Here is a 16,489-nt window from a genome sequence, read left to right as displayed (position 1 = left end):
TGTAGTCTACTGTGGTTTTTGGTGCAGTATTAGTACTTGCCCGTCCCTAAGGACAAGTGCTAACTACTACTGGTGGCTGACTTCTAATTTCTATGTTTCATTTGTGTTTGTTGAGTTTTTACTGGTCCTGATCAACACCCCAAACGGCACGAGGAGGATTAAGAAAGAAGGTTGGTGAGAGCGCTAACAGCTAGCGTTGATTTTTAAACCCGGAATTATTGACCCCGCTGGGGTTCTGGCTGGAAACAAAGTCATCGGGTGGACGGGGAGACAGGTAGACTCATTGTGGACTTTGAAGGTAACACACGGTGCATTACTTTAGTTCAGTAAACTCAACCCCTCCATCTTGTATGCATACAGACGGCCTGTGATAATGTCAACAATGGCAGCAAATACTTTCATAATCAGCCCAAGCCCACACACACCAACCATAAGCAGAAGGATTCCTTTCAAAGTAAGAGCCCCCACATAATCCTGGAGAATTCTTACCAACGTACGCTGCATCAAATTGATCTGTGGCGGTCACTATCAATTAGCGACGGGCCTCAATGAATGTCTTTTGTGGCTTTTGGCCCCAGGAATGGCAGATCATCCATTTATCCTATGAGTACGACTCTGAGCCCTTTGGCAAAGAACGTGACGCCGCCGTACCAAATCTCTCCAGGGAGGCGGGGGTAGAAGTGACGGTGTGGATTTCACACATCCTCTACCATCTGGACCAGTAAGTGGCCGTTTTAGCACGGTGGTAACCGCCATGTTTGCCTTCAGGCGGCGTGTTGTTTCCTGTTCTAAAGGATCCTCCACGTTAATGGCGGTCAGCCTCCTCTCACATACGAGCGCTTCCGGGCCCTCATCAACTGCATGGACGCTGTGGACTCGCCTGTGGAGACAATCACATCGGAGGTCCTCAAAAGCTGTGCCACACCGATTAGAGAGGACCATGACGAAAAATTGGGAGTGCCATCACTGGAGGAACTCAGCAGGACTCTAACGTTATTCACACCAACTAATTACTACTTGCATGAATGGAAAGTCAATCAGGTGTGGACGAGCGGCAAACAGCTTAGCTGTTCTTTAAAAGGTTATTGACCCTGCCACAGGACTGAGCTCTTTTTGCTTCCTCAGGTTTTGAGACCGCCGGCCTAATGACGGAGTAACGTAAGCGTTCTTGAGACTAGGGGGACACCTGGAGAGGAAGTACAAGGACCACGTGGGTTATGTGGTTTCCAGGAAATGGCACCTTTCTCCCATCCTCTTCTAAATCTAAGCCCCGACTTTGGTGAACACACGCTATGCATGTACGCCGTACGCCGTACACCGTACGCCGTACGCCGCTCCATTGCATCATTACTATGTGATACGAAGCAAGTCTCTTTAGTGAGGGTTCAATTCCATAGTCATTTATTGAATACACTCCTGACCACAATTTTAAGACGGGTTGAAAAATTTCAATAATCTACACGTGGCACTGCGGGATCTTATGGACGTACCAAGTAGAGCTTGGAAATACAAAATGAGCAACTGGACAAAAAATGTTAGCAATTTATTCCCAATTAGCATGAAAGTCAATTAGGCTGCTTAAAAGGCAGAAATCTTGGCGCAAATGTGGATTCACTCTCAAAAAACCTCAGCAGCCCTGAGGTCCAGGATTCCATTGGCTGACTGAAGACACGGACCATCCTCGGCCCAAATGAAGGTGGACCATCCTCGGCCCAAATGAAGGTGGACCATCCTCGGCCCAAATGAAGGTGGACCCTCCTCGGCCCAAATGAAGGTGGACCCTCCTCGGCCCAAATGAAGGTGGACCATCCTCGGCCCAAATGAAGGTGGACCATCCTCGGCCCAAATGAAGGTGGACCCTCCTCGGCCCAAATGAAGGTGGACCATCCTCGGCCCAAATGAAGGTGGACCCTCCTCGGCCCAAATGAAGGTGGACCATCCTCGGCCCAAATGAAGGTTGTTACTGGTGCGGAGGTCAAGACCCCAAAGACTTTTTAAGAAGAATAAGAGGTGATGAGAACAAACGTAAGATGGCCCTGATGGTCTCCAACGTTTCTGGCATGACAAGGAGATCCCACCTGAGATGTTTCCCACACAGCACAGTGGAGGGGGGGGGCGTCATGATCTGGGCTGCTATGTGGAGGTGTTGCGGGGGGCATCCCTCGTCTGCGTGGTAATGACCAGCCTTTCCAACACTGCAGTTGACAAAGCGCCAGAGAATCGATGCCATCATGACCCAGCTGGGGCAGGAGGGGTGGATCCATCATTTGGCCCGGCACGCCGTGGCCTGCTTCCTCACCAGGGGAGATCTCTGGATCATGAGGGTAGGCGTGCACGGCGTAGGTTGTAATCGCTGGTCGTATCGCCGCCCGGCTTCCTGTCTAAATGGTAGATGTTTGAGGAGTTGCTGTTGGACGCAGGGTGTGGCTTTCTTGCACTTCCTTCCTTTTTCCAGCAGTTCTTCCACTGCTACTGCCCGGTTGTATTTGGACGAAGAGCAGACCCCAATGGCGACCACATGAGGTGCGTAGCGTCCGTAATGCTGATGGAATGAAACCATCATCCTGTCAGGTTAACCTGCTCTTCATCTGGGCCTGCAGACGACATCTGCCCATATGGAGAGGCTTCCAACCAAATCTATCTGTGATCCGTGGAATGCCCCAGAGGAGCCCCAGAGGAGCCCCAGAAGGCCGCCAGGTGTGTTATGGGAGTCCACTATCCAAAGCCCCAAGGTGAACCATGCCGAGGCCAGCAACATCAACATGGAGAAGATGAAGCTAATTTATCAGCAGCTTTCTTGCTACAGCGGACTAAGTAAGAGCCCCCCCTTGACGTTCCTCCCCCCAGTAATGTCAGCTATGCAATAGTCAAGGGTGGGCTTGGTCATCCATGGGAATCGAACATTGCAACTGATGCTTATTGACACATTGTTTGTTTGTGTATTTTTAAGTGGCTGCAGCATCACACACTCGCTGACACATAAACAACAGCATATGTGGACATTTTTCATGAGCTTTTCGGCCCCCGACCCGCACTTTGGACACCCCGATGTCTGTAGGCTACTTGGTTAGTTTGCGACTTTGCTCCTGTTCCAGGCTCGTTAGCAACAGTCCCACCTAATCCCAGCAGTTGGACAAATGACGGTAACGTGGGAAGACAGCTCGGCGCTAGTCGGGGACCACAGGACTCCTCAGAAGATGCCTCAGGGCAGAAGAGGACATCTCCGGCAGGTACAGCGATTGGACTCTTCCCGATCATTAAATGGGCTGTCTGAATATTCCAAGGAATGCCAAGTTCTAGGAGCCCGTCCAGGAAAAGTCAAATGAGTATTTTTGGTATTTTTATAAGCTCCTCTATTTTGGTGAGAATGCAGCTAGAGGGCATGGATGCAAAAACAACGGCATGAAGACGACCCAGCAGGGCGCAGGTCCAAATCCTTGAGGCAAAGCAAATAATGTTGCAAAAGACACAAAGCAAACATTCCCTGAGCCGGTTGGGATTGGGATCCTGTCCTGCAGGGCCTTCAGCTAACTTGGAAAAGGAACTGGAAGGTGCGGCCCCTCAGGAGTTACATTGCCAGATCAGGATCAGGATCAGAGCCCAACTGTTGATCGCCTGCCTGCTCATTATCATCATCATCATCATCATCATCATCATTGCTATTTGGAATTGCACATATTAGTCACAAGTTTACTTCCAGACCAGGAATGGAGCCTCAGGTTGCGTTTAGGCTCCATCAGGTCCAAATGTGACCACATTTCCATGCAGGATTAAGGTTCATATCGCCCTTAAGGTAAGCAATAAAAATACATGGAATCTCGTGTGACAACACGAGGCTTAGGAAGTACTGTAAGTTATCAGAAATAGACCAACACGGCCGCCTTGGGAATTTTCACGTGGATAAAAGCCATGCCAGGTTTATTGCACGGCGAGGCTGAGGGTGAGGGTGAGGGTGAGGGTGAGGGTGAGGGGCCCCGGCAAACAGAAACTATGGATTTATTAGTAATGCTTAGAACATACATAAAAATACTTTTCTAATTGAAATCACATTCAGACAAAACATAGGTATCATATCATACCCACTAAATGACATTTCATCTAATAACTACAAGAAAACAATAACTCAATTAACCGGTAAAACCGGCGGTGTGACATGCACACACACACACACACGCACGTGCAAAAGACGTTGGCCACCAAAGGTAGAAGCCTTTGGAAAAGGAGCGTAGCCCAGCCAGTAAGTACTGTAGTAGTACTGAGTAGAGTACAGTAGTACTGAGTAGAGTTTAACAACACTTGCATCATGTCCGCAGCAAAAGACAAGCAGCAGGCGGTTGTTACCGTGCGGGGGGGGGGGGGGCTCACCGACTAAACCCCAAGACCAAGTCTCCAGGGACGCATACCTAACACCCTGAAGCCGCCGCTACGTTGCGGACTCGAGAAACTGGAACAAGCTAGAGTTCGCTAGTTGGTTGTCATGCCAACCTACCCTTATTTACCCAGGAGCCGGACCACACCAGGCAACCAGAAGCAAGAGGCCAGGCAATGACGCCCCCCTTTTTGTAGGGGACCCTCTACCAGCCATTCACCTCGTTTTCATGCTGAATCAGGAATGATGGCAGGTTTGGAGGCCACATATGGAAAACCAAGCGTGAACAGTATAAACTACAGTAGCCAATGAACATGAAGTGTACATAAGCGTACATAATCGTACATAAGCGTACATAAGCGTACATAAGCGTACATAAGCGTACATAAGCCATAGCTTTGGAGACCACTGGATGATATGTTATGTAAATATGAACTTTTGTTTGACCATGTTTGTATATTTGGGTTTCCACAAGTGTATATTTGTAAATATTTCCTACATTCCCAAACCACCAAGATTCATCTCCCTGTTGGCCCTAAATCTTTTTAATATACGTAAATAAAGAGCAAATGAAGTATTTATAACATACAGTATGTCTTGGCAATAAAAGCTAGGCTGTCTATCTGCCGTTTTTAGTCATTTCCGGTCAGGCTGCTAAGTTCCGTGAAGTTCTTCGTGTGCATCCTGGTGACCTTCAGGAGACCACCGGAGACTAGACCACTGCTGTACCTAATCAAGTGGCCGTGAGTGCTGCGCCTTCACAGGCTTTCCCATTCACGATGAACGCACCATGAAGTCACATTCCAGGCCTCTGGCACAGCAGTTTGGAGCCGGTTTTCTTAGCGTGTGGGGGGGGGGGGGGGGGGGGGTTCGGACCAATAGCGGCTGATCCCGGTGGGGGCGGCGACAGACTCATTCACGGGTGTACGCGTCCAGGCTACAAATGAAACGTGGAGCTCTTCGTGGGCCCGGTGGTTGGCGGTGAGCTGGCGGTGAGCTGGCGGTGAGCTGGCGGTGTGACGGCCGACGATGGAAGGGAATCCCCGGGAAGAGCAGAGGAAACCAGTGCGCGTCATCGCAGCGGTGAGCCGAGACGGAGGCATCGGCAGAGACGGCAAACTCCCCTGGAATCTCCCGTAAGAGCCGACACGCACCTTCATAACGTTCATATTGTGGCGATCACCAGGGATTGTGGCTATTAATATTAATATTATTAATATCATATCTTAACAGCTGATAGGATGAACCCATTTTAGCACCAATAATGGCGATCCAATTCTTCCCTTGTTAATGTTAATACATTTTTATAGTTTGACTAAATATGTTATACACGCAGAAAAGCATTGGAAATGCATAGAAATGATGATAAATCCACATTTAAGGTTATTTTTATCATCGAAGACGTGATAATTGAACAACTTGACATGATGAAAAAAGAGGGGGGGGTTGATCTCACTGCCACATCGTGTCTTTGACAACAGTAGATCAGTCACAATGGTGACGTTAAAAGTTCATTTATCACTTTTGCATAGTTTGGAATAGTTTTATGCATATTAAACTGTATGAAAACTATGTAAACTATGAAAAGATATTTTAGCTTTCTGGAAGAGCCAACGGCCGATGACGTCACAGACAGGCAACATAAGTAGCTTCCATGTTCCTTAGCTAGCCAATAGGATGCTAACAGGATGCTAACAGGATGTCCATGTTAGGAATGTATAAAATAGTATTTTGGATTTGGATTAATCCACTCACAGACACTTGATTGAAATAACATCTTACATAATACCATCTTTGGAGTGCTCCATTGTGTGGGGGCGGGGGGCGGGGCTTCCTAAACGAATAGAAAGACTCCAAAACAATCCACAAAGTCAAAAAGAAGATGAGATTTTGTAAATTGTCAAAACCCTTCCTGAAAGACGCCATGTTGCCATTGCTCCTGATTAACCCCCAGGCTTGGTCTAGGGAACACGCCAGCGTAGATTAACTGCGATTAACCATTAAAACGCGTCTCCGCATCTCAGGTGTGGGAAGACGTTTGTCCCAGTTTTACCTGCCAGTTGACTTTGACGGACTGCTGGGCTTTATTCTCATTCTTTTCTCACGTTATTGTCTTTGGGCCATGGATGCCTCCAAATGTTGCCATTGTGGCTCAGCGTTGCCAGATGTACTACAACCACAGTCTATGTATTATAAGTACGTACTATAATTTCACTCTCTACGATCATTTCACCCCTTCAAGCACCAGCAGGACACATAAGTATTATGTATGTACATATATTATGTACATATATTATGTACATACATGTATTGTCTCACCTGGCTCTTGTTCGCCGGGCGGGGGCGCTGTTTGCCCAACAGTGTGGAAATTGGTTCATCCTGCTACTATGAACTGGCTTATTTAAAAACAAATACAACAAATTTCACAATTAAAGTTCACCTACCAGGTTTGGAAGCCTCACTGACGTGGAAGTCTGCAGCACAAAAAGTCACCACACAAACCGAATGTGGTCCCCACGGCGAAACATAAATATAACAAACAAAACAAAACAAAAGACGATTGTCCTTGTGTTTGTTTGCTAACACAGGAAAATGGAATCCATGGATTTTGCTTGGCACTGTAATACATGTAAGAAGGATTTTACACACAATACTACTAACTTCCTTGCAATTTCAACAAATACCTGACCGGACACGTACATTTAAAAAAAACGCCATTATTTTTCTTCGACGGCACCTGCTGGGCTGACAAGGGTAATGGCGTCAGAGCACCATCTGGTGTCCAGACTAGGGAGTGCACCCAAGCCCAGGATAATCCGTTCCCTGTATGAATGTTAATATGAGGTTAATATGAGATGGGGGAAATGTCCTAATAAGTACCCAAACTGTTACTTTAACCTCTTACTTCCCTGTCAATCAAGATAAGTCATTTATTGAATCCACGGTTAAGTTTGGAGGGAAGTAGAACTCCCACAGTGATGAACCTTTTCCAATTTTGCAGGTCTGAATTCCAGTATTTTCTGCACACCGTGACTCAGGTGTCAAGAGCAGGTATGAAGGACAGCCATATAGAAAATGCATGAAATGGTGTCAATGCAATTGTGTGTACAGTACACGAGTACAACACGCAACAAGCTGTGTTTGTGCGTCGTCTACATACAGTAATAAAGCTGCACAAAACGACACTCCTCTTTGTGTCGTTCAGCCTTAAAGAATCTTCCATTGGTCTTTGTGGCATGGAAGATCCCTGGAGGACAGTTGATGGGGATGTTCCTCATAGAAATGAAGAGAAAGATAGAACATAATGCCACGAGGCAGATAAAAATGTCACTAATCAGGCCTCTGGTGGACGCTTGCTGTGTTTGACAGGAAAGGTCAACATGATGGTATGGGGCAAACTGTGCTGGTACAGCAACCCCCCAACTATGTTCCCTATGGCAAACGTCCTCCACGTGGTGCTCAGTCAAACACTCACGTGAGTGCGCCCGTATTTGTAGTGTATGTCTGTGTATATACGTATATGTATGTACGTATGAACATATGTATGTATGCACGTACGTATGTAGGTATGTACGTATGTATGTATGTTGGTATGTACTTACGTATGTACATGTACATATGTATGTACGTACATAAGTATTATGTATGTTGGTATGTACGTACGTACGTATGTATGTACTTATGTACATATGTATTATGTATGTTGGTATGTACGTACATATGTATGTACTTATGTACATATGTATGTATGTATGTTGGTATGTACTTACATATGTATGCACATATGTACGTACATATGTATTATGTATGTTGGTATGTATCTACGTATGTATGTACATATGTATGTATGTATGTACATATGTATGTACATTCATATATATGTATGTATGCATGTATGTATGTAACTATGTATACCCCCTGGCACCTGCTGATTTGCTTTCTTTTACATCACAACAGGTCAGTTCCAGACCACGCCCACTTCCTGTGTCGGGACCTGGAGAGCGCCATCCTTCTGGCTGCACAGTACCCTCTAGCAGACTTGGTGGAGACCATCTGGATCGCTGGAGGCACACGAGTGTACAAGGTAAACGTTGGCGGCGGTCAGAGAGCGAGGTCACGGCACGGCTGTTGCACAACTTTGATCCGGACGTTTGCTAAATAGACCTTCAGGCAAGCGGAGGCCGTCGCTCGGGCGTCCCGGTCGTGCGTCGCGGTCGTGCGCGCCCCCCGCCCCTTTTCATTGGGGTCCTCTTGTGTTTTGGGCAGGATGCGCTGCAGCATCGCTGGTGTGATTTGGTTTACCTGACAGACGTCAAGGCCAACTTTGACTGTGACGTCTTCTTCCCCGACTTGGATGAAGAAGTGTTCAAAAGGCAGGAGAGGTACGTGTGCTCTCATCCATCTGCCGATGAAGCAATGCTGCTGTTATTCATATCATAATTCATATCATGAACAGAATATTGCAATATTCATTTCATCACCTTTCTTACTTGTTTGCTTTTGCAGTCAACTAAGTGACATTTCTTGTTGTCTCCAAATCAGATTTGCTGGCCTGCCAACAGGAATTCAGGAGGAGAACGGCATTAAGTATGAATTCCAAGTATTCAAGAAAGACCAAGCACTTGAAGAAATGAAGACGAGGCCTTAAGTCGTTTGTTGTACTTGCCGGATCATCCAATGGAATTTCATGTTTCAGCAAAAATATGTCATAGGTTTTTGGAGCTTTAGAAAAGAAGTAGTGTGGGATTTGCACTAGAGGGCGCCAGACCCACATACAGGACCTAGGGCCAACTTACTGCTGGGCAGACCGTACACTAAAACCACCAATTCTCTAAGCACCAGACAAATATATATAGTATATACACTACCGTTCAAAAGTTTGGGGTCACCCAGACAATTTTGTGTTTTCCATGAAAAGTCACACTTTTATTTACCACATGAGTTTTAAAATGAATAGAAAATATAGTCAAGACATTGATAAGGTTAGAAATAATGATTTGTATTTGAAATAATAATTTTTTCCTTCAAACTTTGCTTTCGTCAAAGAATCCTCCATTTGCAGCAATGACAGCATTGCAGACCTTTGGCATTCTAGCTGTTAATTTGTTGAGGTAATCTGGAGAAATTTCACCCCACACTTCTAGAAGCACCTCCCACAAGTTGGATTGGCTGGATGGGCACTTCTTGCGTACCATACGGTCAAGCTGCTCCCACAACAGCTCAATGGGGTTTAGATCTGGTGACTGCGCTGGCCACTCCATTACAGATAGAATACCAGCTGCCTGCTTCTTCTCTAAATAGTTCTTGCACAATTTGGAGGTGTGCTTTGGGTCATTGTCCTGTTGTAGGATGAAATTGGCTCCAATCAAGCGCTGTCCACAGGGTATGGCATGGCGTTGCAAAATGGAGTGATAGCCTTCCTTATTCAAAATCCCTTTTACCTTGAACAAATCTCCCACCTTACCAGCACCAAAGCAACCCCAGACCATCACGTTACCCCCACCTTGCTTGACAGATGGTGTCAGGCACTCTTCCAGCATCTTTTCAGTTGTTCTGCGTCTCACAAATGTTCTTCTGTGTGATCCAAACCCCTCAAACTTTGATTCGTCCGTCCATAACACTTTTTTCCAATCTTCCTCTGTCCAATGTCTGTGTTCTTTTGCCCATATTAATCTTTTTCTTTTATTGGCCAGTCTCAGATATGGTTTTTTCTTTGCCACTCTGCCCTGAAGGCCAGCATCCCGGAGTCGCCTCTTCACTGTAGATGTTGACACTGGCGTTTTGCGGGTACTATTTAATGAAGCTGCCAGTTGAGGACCTGTGAGGCGTCTATTTCTCAAACTAGAGACTCTAATGTACTTATCTTCTTGCTTAGATGTGCAGCGGGGCCTCCCACTTCTCTTTCTACTCTGGTTAGAGCCTGTTTGTGCTGTTCTCTGAAGGGAGTAGTAGTTTAGTAGTTAGTAGTAGTTTAGGAAATCTTCAGTTTCTTGCCAATTTCTTGCATGGAATAGCCTTCATTTCTAAGAACAAGAATAGACTGTCGAGTTTCACATGAAAGTTCTCTTTTTCTGGTCATTTTGAGCGTTTAATCGACCCCACAAACGTGATGCTCCAGATACTCAACCTGCTCAAAGGAAGGTCAGTTTCATAGAGTCTCTAACCAGCTAAACTGTTTTCAGCTGTGCCAACATGATTGCACAAGGGTTTTCTAATCATCCATTAGCCTTTTGACGCAATGAGCAAACACATTGTACCATTAGAACACTGGAGTGATAGTTGCTGGAAATAGGCCTCTATACACCTATGTAGATATTACACTAAAAACCAGACATTTGCAGCTAGAATAGTCATTTACCACATTAACAATGTATAGAGTGTATTTCTGATTAGTTTAAAGTTATCTTCGTTGAAAAAAACAGTGCTTTTCTTAAAAAAATAAGGAAATTTCTAAGTGACCCCAAACTTTTGAACGGTAGTGTATATATATATATATATATATATTCTTTAGTGTAGCTGATTGGTTTGTGTTTTTGTAATTGCAATACAAATAAACTAACAGCCGCTTATTGAGACTCCTGGATGTTTTGGCTTATATAGTATGCTGATGAAGGCAGACTACGTCAGGATTGGTGAGCCAAAGATGGCACACTGAAGATGTTTTTCCTGAAGAAGAGGCATGTGTTGTCCTTCTGCTACGTTTCTATTGTAATGGCGTTCATTTGCATGCTATCTTGGCAGGAACCCCCCCCCACCCCCAGACCGCCATTCGTACTGTGGTGTTATCTGACCCCTTTGTTTGGCAGAGGTCATAAAAACTGCCAAAAGTGTCTTCTGTATTTACTTCAGGCATTCTATTTCCTGCTTAGGATGATAGAAATGTTTTCCACAAGACCGGCTGCATGATGGGTGTTATTATCCACATACATGGATAATATACAGTATATATGGATAATATACAGTATATATATATGGATAATATACAGTATGGAGGATGGAAAAAGGATGGATGGTCATTTTTTTTCCACAGCATAATTAACCAAAAATAAAGAATAAAATAAGGAAATACTGACGTGTGAAAGTGGCGGGCGGCGAGCAGATGCGCGTACTCGAAGCAGCGCCGTCGTGAAGGAGCTCCACAGGATCTCCAGTCAAGCATCCATCTGCTGAGCTCACCTTCATGATTACCTCATGCTCTCACTTGGGCCTTCTGCCCGGCGGCCGTTGCCATGACGACAGTCATGCTGTGTGACGCAGACGGCAGCAGATGGGAGGTGGAGGTTGTTAAGGTATATGTTTTCTTCTCGCCCCTCTGGACACCCTCCAGACACCCTGTGGCCCCCCCTGGACACCCAGGTTCCATCACGAGGGCGTGCAGGCAGGCCGCCCCAAGGCATCCCGTGACGGCTTCACGAGCTGGGAAAGCAACCCTCCTTAGAAGCAGCCTGGCTTCAGATGGCGATGGAAACAGTAGGACACGTTTAAAAGATGACGAGGAACGCCAGAGCTTGAAGCCATCAGATCAGGAACCAGGACCAGGAAGCAGCTGAACGGGTGGAGGCGGCGTGGGGCCATTTCTCCCTGAAACCTCGTCTTGCGTCTGTTTTGGAAACGCTAATGATGGAACATTTTCACGGGTGAAATGGGTTCCGATAAAGAGTCACCATCTGTAGAGTAACAATAAAAGTGATTGCTTTCGGGGGAGAGAACATTTGGGTGGGGGGGAGGGGGGGGGGACATTTGCTGGCGTAAATAAAACCTTTGTCTCCAGGTAAACTTCACCTTAGCCATCTGCGTTTTATTTCTACGTGTGCAGTCATGGGGACACCACAGGAATATTCACGCTGATGATCATTTGTGGCCTGCAGACATTAAATTAGAGATGTCCGACATATTGTCCAACTGTCAATTTCCGACATCAGTGGACACAAATATGTTTACCATGACGTACCTCCTGGGGCGGAGTGAACACGTGTTGGATACAGCATTTGTTTAGCAACGCTTTTCATGATCGGGAAAAAAGCCACCATACGTTTTATGCTGATATCACGCAGATAAGTATCAGTACCGATAATTATTGGACACGCCCCCTTATGAAAAACTGACTGTAGTCATTTCACAGGAAAAGTCAAATGTTGGAATTTAACCCGGAGAAAAGCTACGCATGCACGGGGAGAACATGCACCCTGTCTGAGGGGGAATCAAACCTGGGTGTCTTAGCTGTGAGGCCTGCACGCTAACCACTCAACCATCGTGCAGCGAGTGACGATTCATCCATCCTTTCTCGAGCGCTCATCCTCACGAGGGTGATGGCGGTGCAGGAGCGTCTTCTTGCAAAATCCCTGCTAATCTTTCTGATTTTGCTGCTGATGTTTAGTTTCTAAAATGATCCGCCAGCCAATAAAAAAACATCAGCGGACTGCAAACGCCCCCCGGGCCGCCCTTTGGACACCCCTGCATCAGCCAATGAGGCGATGTCAGTCGTCTCCTTTTAAAGGCGCCACGGGATTAAAAAGAGGCCTCTGTCTGCGGACCTGGAGTTTCCCAAAGCGGATCTCAAAGTCCTTTTTGGTGCCTGTCAGGACGTCCAGCCCGGCGGTCCTCACATCGAAACCGTGAGACTCCAGTCTCTGGATGCGATACTTGACTATTTGGGTGGTCAGCTCCAACACGGTGGGGGTCTGTGCGATTTGACGCACGCCGACGCCGGCGTCGCGGAGCCCCCGGAAGCGCTCGGCCAGGATGTCTTCCCGGTAGTAAAGCAACGCGGGACAGCTGAGGATGATGTGGCGCAGCTCTTCCTCGGAGCAGCCCAAGGTGTCCCGGGAGAACGCCAGGGTGAGGCGCATGCTGTCCGGGTTTAGATCGGTGACGAAGCCCTTCAGTTTGGAGAGGAGGAAGAGGAGCTCCGGAGTGGTGAAGCCTTTGTCTCGGAGGAAGAGCATGTTCTGCCTCAGCACTTGGGGAGCTTTGAGGAGGACAAAAGGGTCCTGGGTCAGCAGCTTCTGAAGCCAGATCTTCATGTTGTCCTCCTCCCCACCCAGTTCCCGGTAGGTGCGCCGCAGGGTGCGTACCATGTCCTCGTTCTGCTCCACCGGCCGACTGAAACTCTGCGGGGCGCCGGCCATCAGCTTGGCGATGATTCGCTTGTTGAGGTTCAAGCTCTGGAAGTAAGTGATGTTGCTGCGCTGGTTGTCGTGGTGGCGCGAGGATGTGAAGAAGGAGGCTGGGAATTTCTCTATGATGCCGACCAGTTCCTTCCGGTTAGGGCACACCGACGTCCACAGCTCCTTCTGCGCAAGCGTTTGCTCGGGGCTGCAAAGCACAGCCTCGGGGTGAGCTGTTAAAATGTGGGAGATGGCGGCCTCCGAGGCCCCGAGGTCCTTCAGCATGTCTGCGACCTCCTTGGCGTAGGCCGGACTCTGGTGCAAGACCCAGCCTCTCAGCTTTCGGACCTTCTGGATGTCCACGGAGAGGTCATAGAGGGCCTCCACGGTCTGCTGGTTCTCCGCTGTGCTGACCGTCACACACCGTCTGACGTTTAACGGGAAAAGGCTCGCACGGCGGCACTGCAGGCACCACCATGCCGGGATGAGGCGCAGCATCGATGGGAGGGAGGCGCTCGGGATGATCGCCTAAACGAAGAGGAGACTAACGTGAGGAACGACCGACTCGTAGCGTTTACGTCACAACGAACGTCGCACACTGAGAATGAAAGGAAGTTAAATTGTAAAAGTGTCAAATTCCTGTGAAGGATTTTTTCTTTTTTATTATCAAAATATTTCAACTTTCTTCTGAAATCATCTTTGGAACTTTTCAGAATATTAAGACTTTAATCTCAGAATATTTGGACTTGTTTAACCTTATTTTCTTTGTTTGTCATACTACGACTTTTTAACTATTTTGTCAATATTTCAACTCTAGGCTTCTAAAAAATTATCAGGTTGTTGTAAAATTGGGACTTTTGTCGCAATACTTTGACTTTACTCTCATAAAAATACAGCTGTTTTTTTCAATTTCTGATGTTTTTCCACAACTACATTTTCTTCTCGTAATATGACTTTATTCTTACAGATTATTTAAAAAAAATCTATACAACATATTACCAAACTGACATTATTTTTTTGTCAACAAATGACAACTTTTTCTTTAAATATTTGGACTGTATTCTTGCTGTTTCTTTTGTTATTCTTAATGTGATGTGGGACAATAAAAACCGGGACGCACTTTAGCTAACAAGCTAGTACGGTAAATTCTTTTTTGTGTGATTTAAGACATTGTGTACATCCATTTATCATTTTCCGTTCCCAATCCAATGCCTATGGAAATGGTTCGCCTTCGTTTCTTTTGCAATCAGAAAATATTGTTAAGACTAATATTTTAGGAGGGTGGATGTGCAGCCTCCAACAACCTTTATTGTTTACATTGTTACAGTCTTTACATTCATGTATATTTCCTATAAGCTGCTAGAAAACCGAATTCAAAGCTTCGTAATAAATACAAAAAATACACAGTCCCAAAACGTATTGGTGACACAACTGGTGTCATAAATAAATAAATATATTTTCTTAAAAGTGATGCATTCAATTGTAAATGAAATAAATCAAATAAAATCAAACCATTTCCATAAAAACATGCTAGGTTTACCTTTAGCAGCGGTCAGCGGAAGTGACGTAGAGTTATGGAAGACTTGTTCTTCTGTGTTGATATTCCTTGTCTCGGATGCCACAGCGCCATCTAGGGGCTGAAGTGCTCATTAAAATGCATTCTAACTATAACTACGGTTGCCAATACTCTGATTTCCTGAATAAAACCCCAAGCTGGTATCGATAAAGATATTAATATGTTTTAACTCTAAAGTATATCGAGTTTATAAAATAATAAACCATGAAAATACATGGTTTTATTATTAGTTTTATTATTAAGGAAGAAGGGTGACAATGGGGTATTATTCCATGCCAAAACCCCCTTAGGAAGGTCATAATCAAACATATCATATTTATAAATAAGGAATCCTATAGGCAGGAATTCCCTGATCTCGGATGGGAGAAACAAAGGATTAGCGTATGTTTAACGAGTGTCCCATTGTAGTTCCTCCTGATCACTATTTACTGCATTCTGCTATTGTAGCTCACATGGATAATATTGTATATAAACATATATTATATGTATATATATATATATATAGCCAAGTGGTTAGCATGGTGGCCTCACATCAGACTGAGCATTGGGATTTTCCACCCCCCCCCCCCCCCCGCATGCCCTCTAGTGGCATGTGGCATATTGCATGAATATTAATACGGGTAAGAAATGTGTATCTCAAACAGCAGTTGTTGCCTCCAGCATATGGTTCCACCATCATCCCAGAGTGGAATTGGTAGGAACACATGCAGGCTCCTTCATCAGGATGCTTGATGACCAGCTCTGCAAGCTGCTCCCTCAGCAGCACCCACTTCATTACGTACGAGTAAACAGATGAACTACCTGGAAGAAAAACAGGTCACGGCTTTTTTTCCAAGTTGTAAAACGTTGGGAGGAATGACTTAGTCCTGATTAGATTAGCTTTTCAAAATAAAAGATGTTCCATGGACTATTTGGACTATTTCTTCAGTGCGTCTTTGACACCAGGACCGCTTTTGTCCTGTCACCTCGTTTGCAGTCAGCCTGCCTACAGATTCATAACATAACGTAACATATTTGATATCTGTATTCATAGCCACATGCCAGTGGTGTGCGTCAGGGCCAGCAAAGCCAGATTGAGAAGCTCAGACTGAGTACTTCCTGCATTCCACGGTGCGTTCGCATACAGGTGTGTTCCTGCATCTTGGTGCTGGGGAAGAATGTCGAGGAGGAGAAAATGATGTCTTAGCAGGAGGCGGGACTAAAAGGCTCAATGAAGACTGCTTGATGGGAGGCGTCAGCCACAAACCAGACCTCAGCTTCCTGACAGACGGCATGGCCTTTGTTGGGGTTCTGCACATGTCTTTTCTCTTTCTCCTTCATCAGGTGCTCGGCGAGGAGCTGGAGCCTACATTTCGAGCCGTCGGCAGCACCATCGAGTGGGGCTACTGTTTCGGAGTGGACTATATCGTCCTTTATAAACGCGGGCCAGACGGAGAC

General features: G+C 45.9%; 3 protein-coding genes across 3 annotated transcripts; 2 read left to right on the top strand and 1 right to left on the bottom strand.

Annotated features, from left to right (window-relative positions):
* The first annotated feature begins 548 nt into the window (after window positions 1-548).
* On the top strand, window positions 549-3,682 carry cry1b (cryptochrome circadian regulator 1b). Its single transcript, XM_078791547.1, is given in 10 exon segments — window positions 549-721; window positions 795-1,041; window positions 2,202-2,324; window positions 2,393-2,523; window positions 2,601-2,614; window positions 2,617-2,666; window positions 2,669-2,731; window positions 2,733-2,814; window positions 3,096-3,230; window positions 3,519-3,682. Coding segments are annotated over 10 exon segments (1,182 nt in total).
* Window positions 3,683-5,302: 1,620 nt separating this feature from the next.
* On the top strand, window positions 5,303-9,225 carry LOC131131624 (dihydrofolate reductase). The gene is made up of 6 exons (XM_058076479.2): window positions 5,303-5,505; window positions 7,371-7,420; window positions 7,739-7,844; window positions 8,327-8,453; window positions 8,636-8,751; window positions 8,912-9,225. The coding sequence occupies exons 1-6, from the start codon at window positions 5,399-5,401 to the stop codon at window positions 9,015-9,017; spliced, it is 612 nt and encodes a 203-aa protein (XP_057932462.2). The 5' UTR covers window positions 5,303-5,398; the 3' UTR covers window positions 9,018-9,225.
* A 2,872-nt stretch (window positions 9,226-12,097) lies between these two features.
* mterf2 (mitochondrial transcription termination factor 2) lies at window positions 12,098-15,135 on the bottom strand. Its single transcript, XM_058076477.2, has 2 exons — window positions 15,017-15,135; window positions 12,098-14,004 (listed from the first exon to the last, which is right to left on the bottom strand). The coding sequence occupies exon 2, from the start codon at window positions 13,972-13,974 to the stop codon at window positions 12,847-12,849; it is 1,128 nt and encodes a 375-aa protein (XP_057932460.2). The 5' UTR covers window positions 13,975-14,004; window positions 15,017-15,135; the 3' UTR covers window positions 12,098-12,846.
* Window positions 15,136-16,489: the final 1,354 nt, after the last annotated feature.

The sequence above is a fragment of the Doryrhamphus excisus genome, linkage group LG1 (assembly GCF_037039965.1).
Source record: "Doryrhamphus excisus strain RoL-2023G ecotype Guam linkage group LG1, RoL_Dexc_Guam_v1.1, whole genome shotgun sequence".
NCBI lineage: Eukaryota > Metazoa > Chordata > Actinopteri > Syngnathiformes > Syngnathidae > Doryrhamphus > Doryrhamphus excisus.
Note: the sequence above shows the minus strand (reverse complement) of the source record. Positions and strands in the feature narration are given on the sequence as shown.